The 14,321-nt window shown below is 50.5% G+C and overlaps 1 protein-coding gene across 6 annotated transcripts in view; it reads left to right on the top strand.

Annotated features, from left to right (window-relative positions):
* The first annotated feature begins 13,045 nt into the window (after window positions 1-13,045).
* The window catches only part of FSD1L (fibronectin type III and SPRY domain containing 1 like), a 29,405-nt gene continuing 28,129 nt past the window's right edge, over window positions 13,046-14,321 (top strand). For 5 of the 6 annotated variants that reach the window (XM_074569754.1, XM_074569751.1, XM_074569752.1 and 2 more), the window contains exon 1: window positions 13,046-13,182. In XM_074569754.1, coding sequence (XP_074425855.1) covers window positions 13,168-13,182 — 15 coding nt within the window. In that variant the 5' untranslated portion in view covers window positions 13,046-13,167. Of the gene's footprint in view, window positions 13,183-13,586; window positions 13,670-14,321 lie in introns of those variants that run through there. The other variant, XM_074569753.1, reaches the window with a different exon arrangement.

The following is a 14,321-nucleotide window of genomic DNA, read 5'->3' on the forward strand; positions in this document are numbered from 1 at the left end:
CCAAGAGCATTACCCCTGGCTCACTTACTGGAGAGATGGCAGCAGTGCGTTTCTCTGCAGGGTGCGTATTTGTGCTCCCTCTATCAATTACAGCTACCCTGGGTGAATACAACCGCTGCTGCTGGCAATTAAAAAGAATTAGGTCATCTTTGGCTAGAATTAAGTATTTGCATGGAGGCATCTGGGAAAACTCTATGAAGACAGATGAGTCCCTGTAGTCTGAGGATCATTGGATTTGCAGCAGAAGGGCTTCTGGAGAAACCCTCCCTTGAGTGTCTTACTTTTGCATGGAGGCAAAGCTGTCCTTGTGGGAGAAAAGCCTGTGAAGAAGGTCTGGTAAGAAACAATGCACCACTGCAGGCCAGAACACACAGCATCTCGCTGTGGTAGCAGTAACACAGCAGGCAAGTGGTGCTGAGCATGTCTATATGAAGATACACCTGTGGTGTGCTAGTGCAGTTTACCCAGTAGAAACTGTTATACATGATAAGCACTTCACACTGAACTAGGCTACTCTTTAGAAAAAAAGAGCAGCTGCTCCTGAGCCAAGGGGTTAATTTTTTTTTTTTTTTTTTTGGTATTAAAAAAGCTGAGACAAATAGAAAAGTTGCGGTTTTGCTCTTCCAGATGAGTCCTGCCAACTTGCCGAGCCTGAGGGCACAGCTCAGTACAAGGCATAGGCAGGATCATGAGCCCAAACAGTAACAGCTTCATCTGCTATTCTGTTCCTTCCTTTGCAGTCACAATAATGAAATCCAGCGGGAATTAAAAGCATTCTGGCTCCAGAGCCCATCAGCCAACCATTGTAATTTGGCCATGAAATAAACAACCATAGACGAGCAAGCACAATTAGCTAATAAGATCGGTGCTTCATCATAACCCCATTTTGCTGCTGATAGAGTAATTTTGACACCAAAATAGCATCGCAGGAAATGCACATCCCCTGAAACTCCTCCTGTGTTCAATTAAATGGCGTTACAGAGAAGCCAGCAAGTGATTTTCATGGCGGGCTGCCAGCGGGAGGAGGTTTTTCCTGCCAAAGGCTGTGCCCGGGCCCGTGCTGACCAGCGAATTTTCTGTGCCCTCCCCTTCCCCCGGGCACAGCCCGGGACGAGAGGGTGGTCATTCCACACCACGCTCCCTGCCCCGGGTGTTTGGCTGCCCACAGCTCCCCCTCACGGGCCACAGCTGGGAGTGAGGGGCCGCGGCCGCCCGGCCGCACGCTCGGCTCGGCAATGTCCTCCGTAAATAACCCCGTCTGGTTCAACTCGGTGGGCACTGAGCCCTCTTTACTCCTCCGGGGCGGCACAGGCCTGCTTTTTCCCCCGGGCATGAGGGTCAGGAAACCACACCGGCCGTGCTGGCTTCACTGCAGGCCATTTCAGCGAGCTCCCAGAAAATGGAGGTTGCTGGGGTTGCCGGATCTCGCTAGCAGCTCAGAGCTCATTAGGGAATCTGATTTAATGCCCTGGCAATATGCAACCGCTTCCCACAGCGCGCATGGATGCACGGTGCTCCCTGGGCTTGGAAGCCCCCCAGCAGCGGTGCTTTCACTGTCCTGATGGAGTGCAGCACTCTGAAAGAAAACCGCAATTCTTTATTTCTCCTCTACTTTCTCCTGTAAGAGCAAACTGCTCCGTTTTTGTATCTATTCTTGGCCTCTAACAAGCCAGCAAAGGGCAGCTCGCCTCCTGAGAGCCCCTGGCATGGAATCTTTCACCACAAAAATAATCCGGCGGCAAGGAAGTCTCCAGTCTTCAAAGGCAGCTCCTGGAGCAGCTCCCGGAGCAGCTCCCATTTGGGGACCGCCCTGTTGTGAGCTGGGCTGAGGTCCTGCAGCCGTCCGGCCTGGCTTCAAAGGGCTCTTTCCTGCCACCCCTTATCTCGGTGCCCCCTCTGCCTCCTGAGCCTGCCCCCAGGGTGGGCTCCGGGCTGTGCCAGCGCTGCTGTGGGGTTTGCTACCCTCTTGGCTGTCGCCAGCTCGATGACCTTCTGGCGGTTACTGGTGTGTGTCCCACCTCCCTCCCCCTCCTCCAAGGCGGGGTTGACCCGCAGCCTGCGGTCCAAGCGCCTGGCGTGACTTCCGTGCCGGCGGCGGCCGGCCTATGAGCGGCGCGAGGCGCGTGGACAGATAAGAAGCTGGCCTCTCCACTGGCCCAGCCCAGAGTCAGGAGATGGTGCACAAGGCACTGGCGTTGTCCCGGTACCTGACCTCCACCCCCGGCTCCCGTCCTTGCCTCCTCCAGCTAGCTTATCAGAGTGCCACCCAAGGCGATGCGCCAGAGGTTATTGCTCTCCAGGAGGCAGCAGGAAATTACCCTTCGGGGTGAAGGTGATCCGCCCCCTTTGTGCTGCAGTTACGGTAAATGTAGGACAGCGTCAGAACACCCGTTTCACGCTCGCCAGTTTCTTGTTCTTAAGGAGAGTTATGGCTCATCATGCCCAACCGTACTGTGGGTTTTGGTTTTTTTTGTTGCTGCCAATCTTCTTTTGCTGTGCAGCCACACTTCCCTGCAAGATATGGGAACTTAAGGGGTCAGATCCATCATTCGTTGCTGCTCTGCTAAGGGGGTGCACAAACAAATGCAACACTGCCTCCACAGAGGTGCAGAAATGTAACTTTCAACCCTTTTATAATTCTCTTCTTGTCCTTGAGGTTCACACCCCCTGAATCACCTCTTTTACCTCACCTCAATTGCTGCAGCCCTATTTTTTTCTTTTCTTTGGACAGACAGGAGATCTTCATGCCACAGGTAAAACTCGGTCTGTGCTCCTGCTGTCCGTATGCTCAGCCACTTTCCTTCTCCCCATCTGCCTTACGCCGCTTTGCTTCCCCCACACTCTCACCCGGGCATCGTGCCTCCCTCTTGTTCTCTGCTGTCCTCTGTGCTTTTCCCAGATCGAGCCCTTGGCCCCAGCCTTGAACACCATGTGTCATCCCCACCTCTCCTCCACACAGACCTTCCCTCCACGACACCTCTCAGCTCTTCCAGCTCACATCTGAGCTGTCCCACTGCCATGGCTGCTCACCCCCACTCTTGCTCCTGCAACGTTTCTCGTCTTTCCCTTGCTATCTCTGTCGTTTGGCAAGCTAGGTATCAAATTTGTCTGTCTCAGAGTTTCAGCATCCCTCAGGGAAAGAAAATGGAAGCTGTCGCCATTCTGCAACTCTGGCTTGCCCCGGTAGCTTCAGTGAAGGTAGGCAGACGGACAACAGCTTCAAATCTCTGCCCTGCCTTTTACGAGATCAGTTGATGACCATGCAGTTCTGCTACTATTTTAAGCTTTAATCTCCTTGCTTTGTAGCTAAATGCTGGCAACACAGAACAGGGATGTGTCGCTACATCCTTGGACGTCCATGCTACAATTCCCGTCTCTGTGCAGGTCAGTCATTGTGTAGCGCTTGGTAAACCAGGGGTCCCACTCCAATACAAAATATTAGTGGTAGAATTTCAACTGCACTTGACTCTGCCTCCTCTTAATTGCAGTACAAGCAGAGGGGAGAACAGAAATGCACGTTCAAGTGCTTTTAAACATCTCGCCCTGAAATGGTTTGAACAAGGACCCAAAGGCCTTATGCGTGGTGGTTTTCAACTTCATTCTTCAAGTAGCATTTAAGGGAAAGTGCTAGGTGCAGGGTCCCTCATTAGCACAGCACTCAGCACATGGCAACACAACCATAAATGCAAGCGGTAATCTGTTTACATTTTATTCAGAAATAGAGCCTGGACTCAGATCTAAACAACCCTAAAGCTTTGTTTTAAAGTGTGTTTTGCCTTAGGTCCAGTTATAAGCTAAATACTGTAATTTATTTCAAGTGCTCCCTTTGAGAAGCCAGGAGTAAGTCAGGCACTCCACACCGGCTCCAGTTCAGGTAACGCGGAGAGACTCTCATTGATTTCTGCAGGATTTCACTGCACTTTTCAACTGACACCCGAGAGCACCCTTAAGTGACTAGTGTTTTCAGAACCTGGCATTTTTTAAATTTTTAATTTTTAAATTAAAACTTCCTCCAGCTAGTGACATTAGCAGAGCATGGTGCCACGTGTTGTAACCCACCTCTCCTCCAAGAGATCGCAGCTGGTGGCTGGCAGACCCCCATGGTCCCAGGCACACAGACCAACACACATGCAAGCTCTTCTAATGTCAGGTGTGTCCCTGCAGCAGGCTCATGGTGTCCTCTTCTGCACAGACCCCTGGCATCCCCTGGTGGGTGAGGGCTGTGGAGACTGGGGGAGCCTGGGACACAGGAGGGAACAGGGAGTGCAGCGATGGGTGCTGCTGATACCCAGCTCTGGGAGTGCCTGTGGAGATGCAGTGCAAGCCCTGGGATAATGCCGCTTGCCAGCAAAAGTGCTTGCAAATTCAAATCCCCCATCTCTCTGCCTTGTCTTTGATCTTCAAATCTTTTACGAAGTTCTTCACGTGTCCCCAACAACGTCGGTAAACTCTATTTGCCTGAGCAAAACTGCAGACACTTCAGAAGAGGACATGGCCCCAGGAGGATCCAGTTAAAAAACATTATAAACTATAAATGCCTGTCAGTGACCAGCAAGCTGCCCATTTGGCCAGCTGGCCAGCAAACGGCAGGGCCTTCAAGCCAGACACATCCAAATTGCATTACCAGCAGGCAGCTGTTTCTGTGAAGAAAGGCATGCACAACGCACAGACATTTTCTCGAGGACCACAACAGCCTGCTTTCCATTGCAGGTCTCTGGCAACAGCTGCACCCTTCTACAGGAGCACGTTGTGGAGCTTCACTGTGGAGCTTTGCTGACCTGGGTGGCCATGCCACCCTGTGGAGGGAGCCGGCAGGCCATGAAGGGCATGGGATGTCTCTGACTGGTTGCATCATGGCTCACCCTGCCCCAGAGAGCAGGTAGGCACCACGGGGAGGGGAAATGCATCTGCTTGGCCACAGGTTGTGAACTGAGGACTGGGTGCATCTCTTCCTTTGCAGGAGGGTGCTGGTGATGTTGGGGTGGAGCTGGAGGTGGCTGTCCTTGGGAGGAAGGTGTGGGGCTGTCTGGCTCTGGCTTTCAGACGGTCTGCAGCTCCCAAGAGGAGAGCCAGGATTGCCCTCCGCACCACAGCCTCCAGCTCCATTGTGCCCAGGCTACCACCTCTGTGTGTGCAAGAGCTTCCTCCTGTGCAAAGCCTTCAGACCCACCACCCTGTTCAGCAAACTAGAGGGTAAACACGACAGGCCATGCACCACGTTTGGAGCTACAGCGTTCCTGCTAGAGGAGCTACAGCATTCCTGCTAGACACAGATCACGGGCAGGTAACCCTCTGCTCTCCTCCGGCCAGACAGACTGATGAAGACACAGTGCCATCAGCTGGGCGTTTGCAGCCACCCGCCTGTCACCTAGCCCAGGCGACTTTCCTACCAGAGGGCAGGGGCTTCATATAGCCACACCTTTAGTCCTCCGCAAGCTCCTTGCGGTGGACAACAGTGCACACAGGGCCTGTGCCTGCCCTAGGTGAGGAGGGCAAACCAGTCTGCAGCACAAAAAACAGGATTAGGAGGTCTTGAGCCCATTAAGAGGACAGTGGCTAATCCTCGCTATGAAGCAGCTTTAGGGAGCCTTGCATCCTCCATGGTGCGCCCCACCATCCACTGGCACTCACTGGCTGCCTGAGGGCAGCGGTGCCCCAGCACTAGTGGCAGTCTGCCATGGGGGCAAAAGCCTTTGCCCACAATTTGCTTTGGGAACATCTTATTAGAAGAGGGGAAGTCCAGGCAGCATGTTGGAAAAGAAGTATTCCTGAACTTCTAATGACCAGAGGAGTGCAGCCGACCGTACAGCCTAGCAAAGTGCAGCCAGCCTTGAAAACCTTATTAATTACGCTCTCTCTCTTCCAAACTTCAACTTGTCTCTCCACTGGAGTATGCCAGCACATCTCTCCCTGGAGGTCAGAGCTCTTATTTCCTCATCTCCTCTTACCTCCTGCTCCCTCACTCTCTACTGGCAACACAGGCAGCAGCAGGCCCTTTTTCCCAGGTGTGCTTGCTTTCATGCCATGTGGAAAAGCTGCCTTTCTCTGCTGTTTCTCCTGCTGCTGCCTCTGCTCTTCCCCAGTTTATCTCCTCTGCCTGTCTGGCTGGCTGCAGGGCTTCTCAAAATCTGGTTTTAAAACGTGAAGTGACTTCTGGACTGTGTGGCTCTGGGCCAAGCCTTCGTAGGCGGTGGCTAAGAAAATGTACTTATTCACCGCTTTTCAACACAGGTCAACGCTTATTCCAACAGGCGTTTCGGCATGAGAGGAGCAACTTCAGGAACTGACAAAATGATGTGATTTGAAGAACTCAGCCCTCGTCTTCATGGATGGGTGACTCCTGAGCAATATACTTCGTTTTCACGTAATGGGTCTTTCGTTTCTTTCCAGGAGCTCTCATGAACTCCCTTGGCTCTGCTTTATTTGAGTAGTGTATGTGGGTATGTCCTCCCTATATAGATACATCCTGTATCCTGAAGAGTTCTCTCTCTCTGGGGGGGGGAGGGCAGGGATGGAAGACAGAAATCCACAGTAGTTAAGTGAAATTGAAGGCCAAACTCAAATGAGCTGGGTGCTTTTGAAACTTATCTCACCCAACAGAGTGAGTCGGTAGCAGGAGAACAAAACTCACAGCAGCGCTGGCTCCCAGAGATGGCACAAGCTTGGTGCTGTGCTAAGGCACTGATGTGCTACCAACAAGCTGGTACCAGCACTGGGCAATGGTCTGGTTTTACTCAGCTTGGATGCTCCTTTTTATTACTCCCACAGCTCATGTATTTTATTGTAAGGCCAGTTTCCTGGGATGGAGGATAGCCATTTTCTTTCAGTCCCAGTTATCGTGAGCTCTGTCACAATCTGTGGCACTGGAGGGGTATTTTCTGTAGGCTTAAGTGTACCCAAAATGTGCACAACTCATCTCTCTTCAGTTTCCTCTGCAACCACATACAGTTTTTACTATGTCCCTACCAATCTGAACAAGAATGTGACCCAAGGCACAGCTGCAAGCGTCTCTGTGATACTTCTGGCACCACGGCATGGGCTGGGAGCCAAGGGGCTTAGGACCCTGCCCCAAGGGAAAGATGCTCTGACAGTGATGGACAGAGGAGATACCTTAAAATACGGGTGCACAGTGGTATGTGGTATATGTGGGAGGGTCACACACAGTAGCAATATTGAGAGTATGAAACTATGGATATGGGAATAAGAAGTGTGAGAGAAAATAAATGTGGAACTTAACAGTAAAAGGAACTCTGGAGAAGAACACAAGGTGTATAAGTCATTAGCGTAGGTATGATTTTCTCTTGTGTCTTCAGGAATTTTTTAAAGCAGGTTTTGGGGCACGTGCAGATAACATGTGGAGCACCTGGAGTGTGTACAGACCCTTTCACCAAACCTACAAAATTAATCTGCATGGGGCAGGATGTTTAGGTCTTCTGGAAGAGGCTGTGGTTCAATGGCAGGCCGGCAATACTCCCCTCCCTGACCTACAGGACCAGCTGCTGGGAAGCCTGTTGTACATCCATTGCCTTCGCAGCAAACTGTGCTCAGAGAAGTCAGGTTTCTACACAGGCAAACAGCAAAACCTCCATATCCAAGTGCTGTGCCTGATCAAGGAGATGCTCCATGCCACATTTCTTCTTTTTTTCTTATTTTCCCTCCTCCTCAGAAATATCCAAGGCTTGAACTCCAGGCTGCACGGAGCAAGGGAGAGGGAGGCACTCTGCTACCTGGTGCAGGATGTGTCCTTAATGGATTCAGGCTCCAAGCTTTTCTGTAACAGTGATGATGTCAAGTTGGAGCTCTGGTGAAAAAGATTTCATCCTGCCTATCCTGATTTATTGTGTACCAAGTGGTGATGATGGTTTTTACACCAATCACACACCAAACTCCTCTCCTCCCTCCTCGCAATTCAATGCCTTTAAAGGCAGATTCACTACTGACTTACAGTGCTTTAAATGAGGAAAATATTATTTAAAAAGCTTCAAAAACCTCATTTGACACCTTATTTACGCTGGTATGAAAGTATCATTAGTGAAGAGCAATGCAAGTCTCACTTCTCTTTTGTTTGTTTGTTTTCAATTCTAGGTTGTTGTTTTGTTTTATTTTTTTTTTTAAAGAATGCCTTAGTATGTATAAAACCAGCAATGCAGTAGATTTTAATGTGCATTCCAGGGGAGGAAAATCAACTGTTCAAGTCTCAGAACACATTTTACTCTCTTCCCTTTCTAATTGGAAGACTGCTGTGTGAGCTGACAAAGGCAGGACATGGGAACAACCACAAAACCACAGATGAAAGGCAAAGACCAAATTTAAATCTCAATACCTCGCGGACTGGGGGATCTCTGAAGCACCCCCCGGGCAGAGGCATGCAAGTGGGGGACACAGGCACAGCGAGAGAGTCCTTGATAACGGGAGGGTCCATGTTAGCAAGACAGAGAGTTCGAACTGGCTGTTCTCACCTGTATATTAGGGATGACAGGAGGCATAGTTTTCCACTGTGTTTTGATCTCTGACAGCAGGGCAGGCATCTCAAGCATGTTCGATAAGGTGCCTCTGACTCCATAGCAGGCCTATGTTATCTAAGCACATGTATTCTACTTGTGGAGCACACAAGACTAAAGAACAATTAGTGTGATATATGTGTTTTCTGACAAGGCAGGAGCAAGTCACTTGAGCGTGTTTACAATCGTCCTCGCCGATTTTCCGCTACTTTCCCAAAACTACTAAGATAATTCATCAAAAATTAAAGCCCTACTACACTGTACGTATATAACGCACACTTCTTCTCTCAAAGCAACGTTTGTGTGCACATTTTAATTCTGTGGTTGCAGAGCCTGTTGAAACAATAAAGGAGATTTGATAGCCACAGCCTTCTCTGCATGCGCTTAAATAAAACCTCACTGTGTTTCCTTCAGTGCAGTGACTAACTGATTCAAAGAAAGCCTGTTTCCCTCTGCCCGCTGTCCTCCATTCTTGATATGAAGCAGAACACTCTAAGACAGGCGCACCTCTACCAGTTTGGGACTAGCAGGGGGCATTTTAATCAAAATTTCTCTGTTCTTTAACTGCAGCTAATATTTAATTTGTTTCAAAAAAAAAAAAAAAAAGACGTTCAGAAGGAAATTGCACAAATCTTATTTTCTTGAGTCAAGACGGAAACACTGCGGTAATTACATTTAACATAATCAGCCATCACCAGACTGACTTCCGAAGCTTTGGTATTCATCAAGGTATCGATGTAATAATCAAGCACTGAAGGAGCAGCATTGCCGCGATCTCAGCCCATCCACAGTGACTCCCAGGAAGCTCTGGGCACGACCCATGAAAACCCTCCTCCCCAGCCCTGCTGTTTTCAGGGACCTTGCTGGGAGGAAAGCCAGGGAAGCCTTTAGTGGTCTTAGATTATTGGGGCAGACTCGGTCCCATACACCGAGGCATCCAGGCTTCTCTGCTGCTCCACCAATCTTCCTCTCTGATGGTGCTGGTGGTTTCTGACCTCCTGCTCAAAAAAAAAAAAAAAAAAAAAAAGGAAAAAACTGATGCAGCAAGAAAAGTCTGCATCAATGAGGAGCCTGTTGGGGCATTTTTCTGGCACTCGCCCCTTGCTTTGGTACATGCCCTTGCCCATACGCTCAAAAGAACAGAAGGGCTCCAGGTCAATGGTGGGAGTGAGCTGCCTTGTTTTAAGACACGAAAAGAAGGCCTTTTCAAAACAACAGGTCATGGTGACTTTGAGCGGCGCAAGGAGAGGGGTTAGTTGATGCCAGAGCCACACTGAAATGCACATAAGCAACTCTCATGTCTGTAGCAGTCATCACAGGGTCCAGCCCTCCTCAAAGCCAGCACAAAGCAAATATACTGTGTTTTAAAGGCCATCCACAGCTGTCTTCCTACCTTGTTATTTTGCTAGCTTGGTTTCTCAGACAGAGTTTTAGTATCAGTTTTAACCACTTCCAAGCCTTCTATGATACAGAAATGCAACCTGCTGCCTCCTCCTCACATGATACATAGATGTATCTGGCACTGTAAATAAATATAAGTACTGCCATCCGACTATTGTTTGAAGAAAATACAAAAAGGGCATAATCTTATACTTGGAGCTGGAAGAAAAGAATATTAATATTGTAATTCTCATGAGTTTCAAGATAGCAAGAGCTCCTAGGAGGTGGCCAGCTAAGGCTATTATGCTTCAGGTGTTATACTGTAAGGAAACAGCATGTTTGGTGCCAGAAGAAATTTCCTCTGGGGAAAAGTCCTTCCTTAAATTTCTAATCTCTGTTTTAAAGACAAATTTGATAAATAGATGTGTCTCATTTACCATCCTGTGTAGAGACAGATTAAATCCAACCTCTAGTTGTATTTTTATTGTATCAATTCTGTATTGACTGCCCAAGCTGGTCCATTCTTGTTTTAGGGAGCTGAAGTATTTCTTCCTCCTCCAAATTCTTGCCATTGTTTCCTTTCAGTCTTCTTCCTGTGGCATCTCTTTTTGGCCTAAAATAAGCTAAGAGCCTTAACTTAGAAGATACTCTCTATCCTCTCTAGTATCCTGCCAGCAGTGTTTCTGGTCATATGTTAGCTTAGTGACCATCTGCTTGTCAGGCACCCTACCTAACAGGGGTTTTGTCCAGGACCCAGGTTCAAAGGCTGCCAAGGATCTGCACATGTTCCTGCCTTGTTCTCTTATTTCCCAGTGTATAAAGCAGTAATATGTCATTACAGGTTCCTTTAGGGCCTATTCTAATAATCTGGAATATTTCTTCTCACCAGTCCTTCCTTTTTTAAAAATCTCCCATCATGGATAAAAAATGAACATGAACAACTCTAGAGAAAATCTTCTTAGTACATATTTTGTTGCTCAATTTATGTTCACAAGAGTGCTGAAGAAACCCATAAAACCGTGGAATTATTTCTGGATGGTGACTCTTCCCTTGCATTTGCAGTTTTGAAATGAGAAATCATACAGGAAGATGTGTGGTTGAATCTTTCCACATAATCCAGAACTGGAATTAAGAAGTGGGCCAGCAACTTCAGACCTGAATTTAACCACCCACCCCAACACACTGCAAAAGGTTTCAGAGTCAAATGTGCCCCTTCCTGAGGCATGTGTGCCCCGTTACTGGCACCCCGGGTGTCTGACCACAGGCACTACTTCTGACCTAGCTGACAAATTCTCTCCCAGGCCAAAACATCAAAAATCCTTTTGAGTTTTACTATTTTGTTGCTAAACTGTTTGGGGGAAACAGCATCGATGCCTTTTGATCCTTGATTCACGGAGTTACGTACAGGGTAAGTCTGCAGTCTCCCTGAGAAGTTGTGTTTAGTTATGTAGGCGCTAAGTTCATTTTAAGAGCAATAGCTGTCTTCTTGAAAAGATTTAGCATGTTTTTAACCCTCAGGAAGATACTATAGGTAAGTCCTGTTCTGAATGGATGTCATCACTAAGAGGATGAAACCACTCCCCAACTTTGAAACCCCTTGTTGCCCGTCTGGGATGAAACAGAAAGGATGCATATGAAGGGAGGATGTCCAGGTGGGTTGCAATGGAGCAGTCCCAGTTATCATTCGGTCCTAATGCTTTCCCATTTGCCACCACCAGCCACGTCCCCCAGCAGCTGCAGGCTGCCAACTTCTGTAGCAGCAGCCATGCCCTGAGCTCCAAATGGTCCGAAACCATTCCAAGAGATTTATGTGCTCTCCTCAAGCAAAAGGCAGTTGGAGTTTTCTATTCAGGACCAGCAAAATCAGCAGCTGTGCAAGGCAGGGCCAGACCCTCTGCTGTGGGTAGCCAAGGGGTATGTGCTGGTCCCAGTAGTGTTGTTCCTGCGGGTGTAAGACTCATTGCCTCTTATCAGACTGAGCTGTGGTACAACCAGACATGATTTTTCTTCCTCTTCTTTCAAAGGTTTCAAGTGGAAACTACCAGCACAGGCTGTGGGCGGTAATCGGAACACATAAGATATCAGGTACCTCTAATAACTACAACAAATGTTCAAACCTCAGCCAAGGCCCAGCCCGTGCCTGGTAATGGAGCCGCAGGAGACCTCTGGACGGAGCAGGGAAGACTTGGAGCTCCGCCTCTTGGCAGGTCAACACCACCTTGTGCTTCTGCGGTTCCTCCTGCCCTGCGTTCGTACAGCGCTGCCCACGGAGAAGTTAAAACCATGGTGACACAGGGCTCGCAGGGGCATAAATGCATTTAAAGAGATACCTTCACTGGTAGGTGGCAAAACGTCCCAACTGTGATAAACTTCCACGCTAGCAGTGGGCTCCTGCTGCTGTGCACCCAATGTGGAAAGCATTGCTTTTTAATATCAGCGCAGCACTCAAAGCAGCTATAAAACCCTAAGGCTACGCTTCAGCCCCACGGCTGTTTTATGGCTGTATTTCTGTAAAGTGAAATTACTATTTCTTTCCAATACTGCAGTGAAACGATCCTTTTTTTTTTTAAATGGGATTAGTGAGCTCTGAGATAAAGCAAAGCTGCCTGACGGGACATCTAACCTAGTATACGTACAGCCGATACAGCATGATAACACGACACAGCACAACAGAAGGTACACTATTGCCACTGTGGCGCTGCTGCCATCACAGATGGCGGCTGGGGTGAGGGCTCTGTTGCCTGTGGCGGGACCCCTGCCCCGCGACCCACAGTGGGAGGCAAGCACGCGGGGGCTGCGCCGGCCTGGAGACTTCCCACGGGCGCCACCCAGAGTTTTGGGGTGCCTGCCCGCCTGCCTCCCCCAGGCCTCGGCACCGGCCTCGGCGTGGGGAGACCCGGCTCTCTCCCGCTGCCTGACACCCGCGGCGTGGGCGCTCCATCTCCCGGTGCCGGGGCTCGAACGCGCTGCAACCAGCGCAGCCCGCTCGCAGCCTGTCCCCGCCTTCGGCTGCCGGCTCCGACTAGCGCATGCCCACAGGCCTCTCCCGGGAGGGGCGGCGAGGCGAGGCGCACGTGCCGCCGGCGTGCGCGAGGGGGAAATGAAGGGGAGGGAGGGTATGGGGCGGAGAGCAGCGCGCATGCGCGCAGACGCAGCCCGGCGCGCGTGCGCCGCGCCGCTCCGGGCCGGGGCGGGGCGTGGTCTGCCCGGGGGGCGGCGGCGTCCGTGGCCGTGTTTACGCGGGGCCGGGCGCTGCCGGCGGTGCTGGCGCCGCTCCCTCCTCATCATGGATCCGCACAGAGTGAGTGCTCGGCGGCGGCAGCCGGCCTCCCCGCGGGGCGCTGGCGGGCGGCCGCGCCGGCCTGGGCTGGGCGGGGGTGGGTGGAGGGGGTGGGCTGCCCTCCCTCAACTCGCTGTGCCGCTGGGCTCGGGCGCCGGGGCTGTGGCCGGCGACTGCGGCCGGCGAATGCCGCTGGGGCATTACCCCCGGGTAGCCCGGCTTTACCCCAGCTCGGCCGGACTGCCTGAGGAGATGGGCGGCGGCTCAGGCGGTTAGACGTTATCCGCCCGCTGAGGGAGGCCCTGCTCCCCCCGGGCGGCTGTGGAGGGTAGTGGGGGGCTGCTCCTGCGGAGAGGCTCGGGAGCGGAGGGGCGCCCAGCGAGGGGGGCTTCTCCCCTCCTGCCTGCCTCGGGGGCCGCACTCACCGCCGCGGTTGGTGCATCTTCATTAAGTACGGTTCTGGTGTGGAGCTCTTCTACGTTGTGTATTCCTGTCATAAGTAATTATGGTGCGTACATAGGCCCTTCTGTTTCTCGTTGATGTAATCCTGTGTTGAAGGGAACTAATTAATAAAAGGATTTCGTGGGTTATTTTTCCTATGGCTGTTGCTCTATAATTCCCTCCTTCCCTTACTTGCTGTTTGCCCCCCGGGGCACATCGCTGAGGAGCAGAGATGTGCCTGGCCAAGGGCCGGGCTTTCTGAAAAAGATACTCTCTGCAGAAAGTTCTGACTCAGCCTTTTGGCTTTCAGTCTGGCATTCCAAAAGGACTTCTGTTAGTCTCTGTGAAGGCTGTGCTTTCCTTACCTTGGAAGGTAGTTTATGAGTAGGGTCTGGATAACTAGCACTGCTGATGGCTTGAAACTTAGAGATCACAGATGTTTGCTATTTTAATTAAGTCCTTGTGCACTGCCGTTTTGTACTCATCTGTGTTTTGGAAGGTAAGATGTGAAATGCCAAAAAAGTGTGCCCCTGGTAGATACTACGTGAATTTGAGTCTGTGTGCCTTTGCTTGCTTTATGTGAGATTAGTCTCTTGGAGAAGGAGTAAATAAGGGCTGCAGCTGTTGTGGGTGCTCTAGGTGGATGTTCCTGAGTGGTGTCACTGATCATTTTTGAATTTTGGTGCTGCTCAGAGGTTCTGAATAAAGTGGTAAAATTG

This window comes from Larus michahellis, chromosome Z, assembly GCF_964199755.1.
Source record: "Larus michahellis chromosome Z, bLarMic1.1, whole genome shotgun sequence".
Lineage (NCBI taxonomy): Eukaryota > Metazoa > Chordata > Aves > Charadriiformes > Laridae > Larus > Larus michahellis.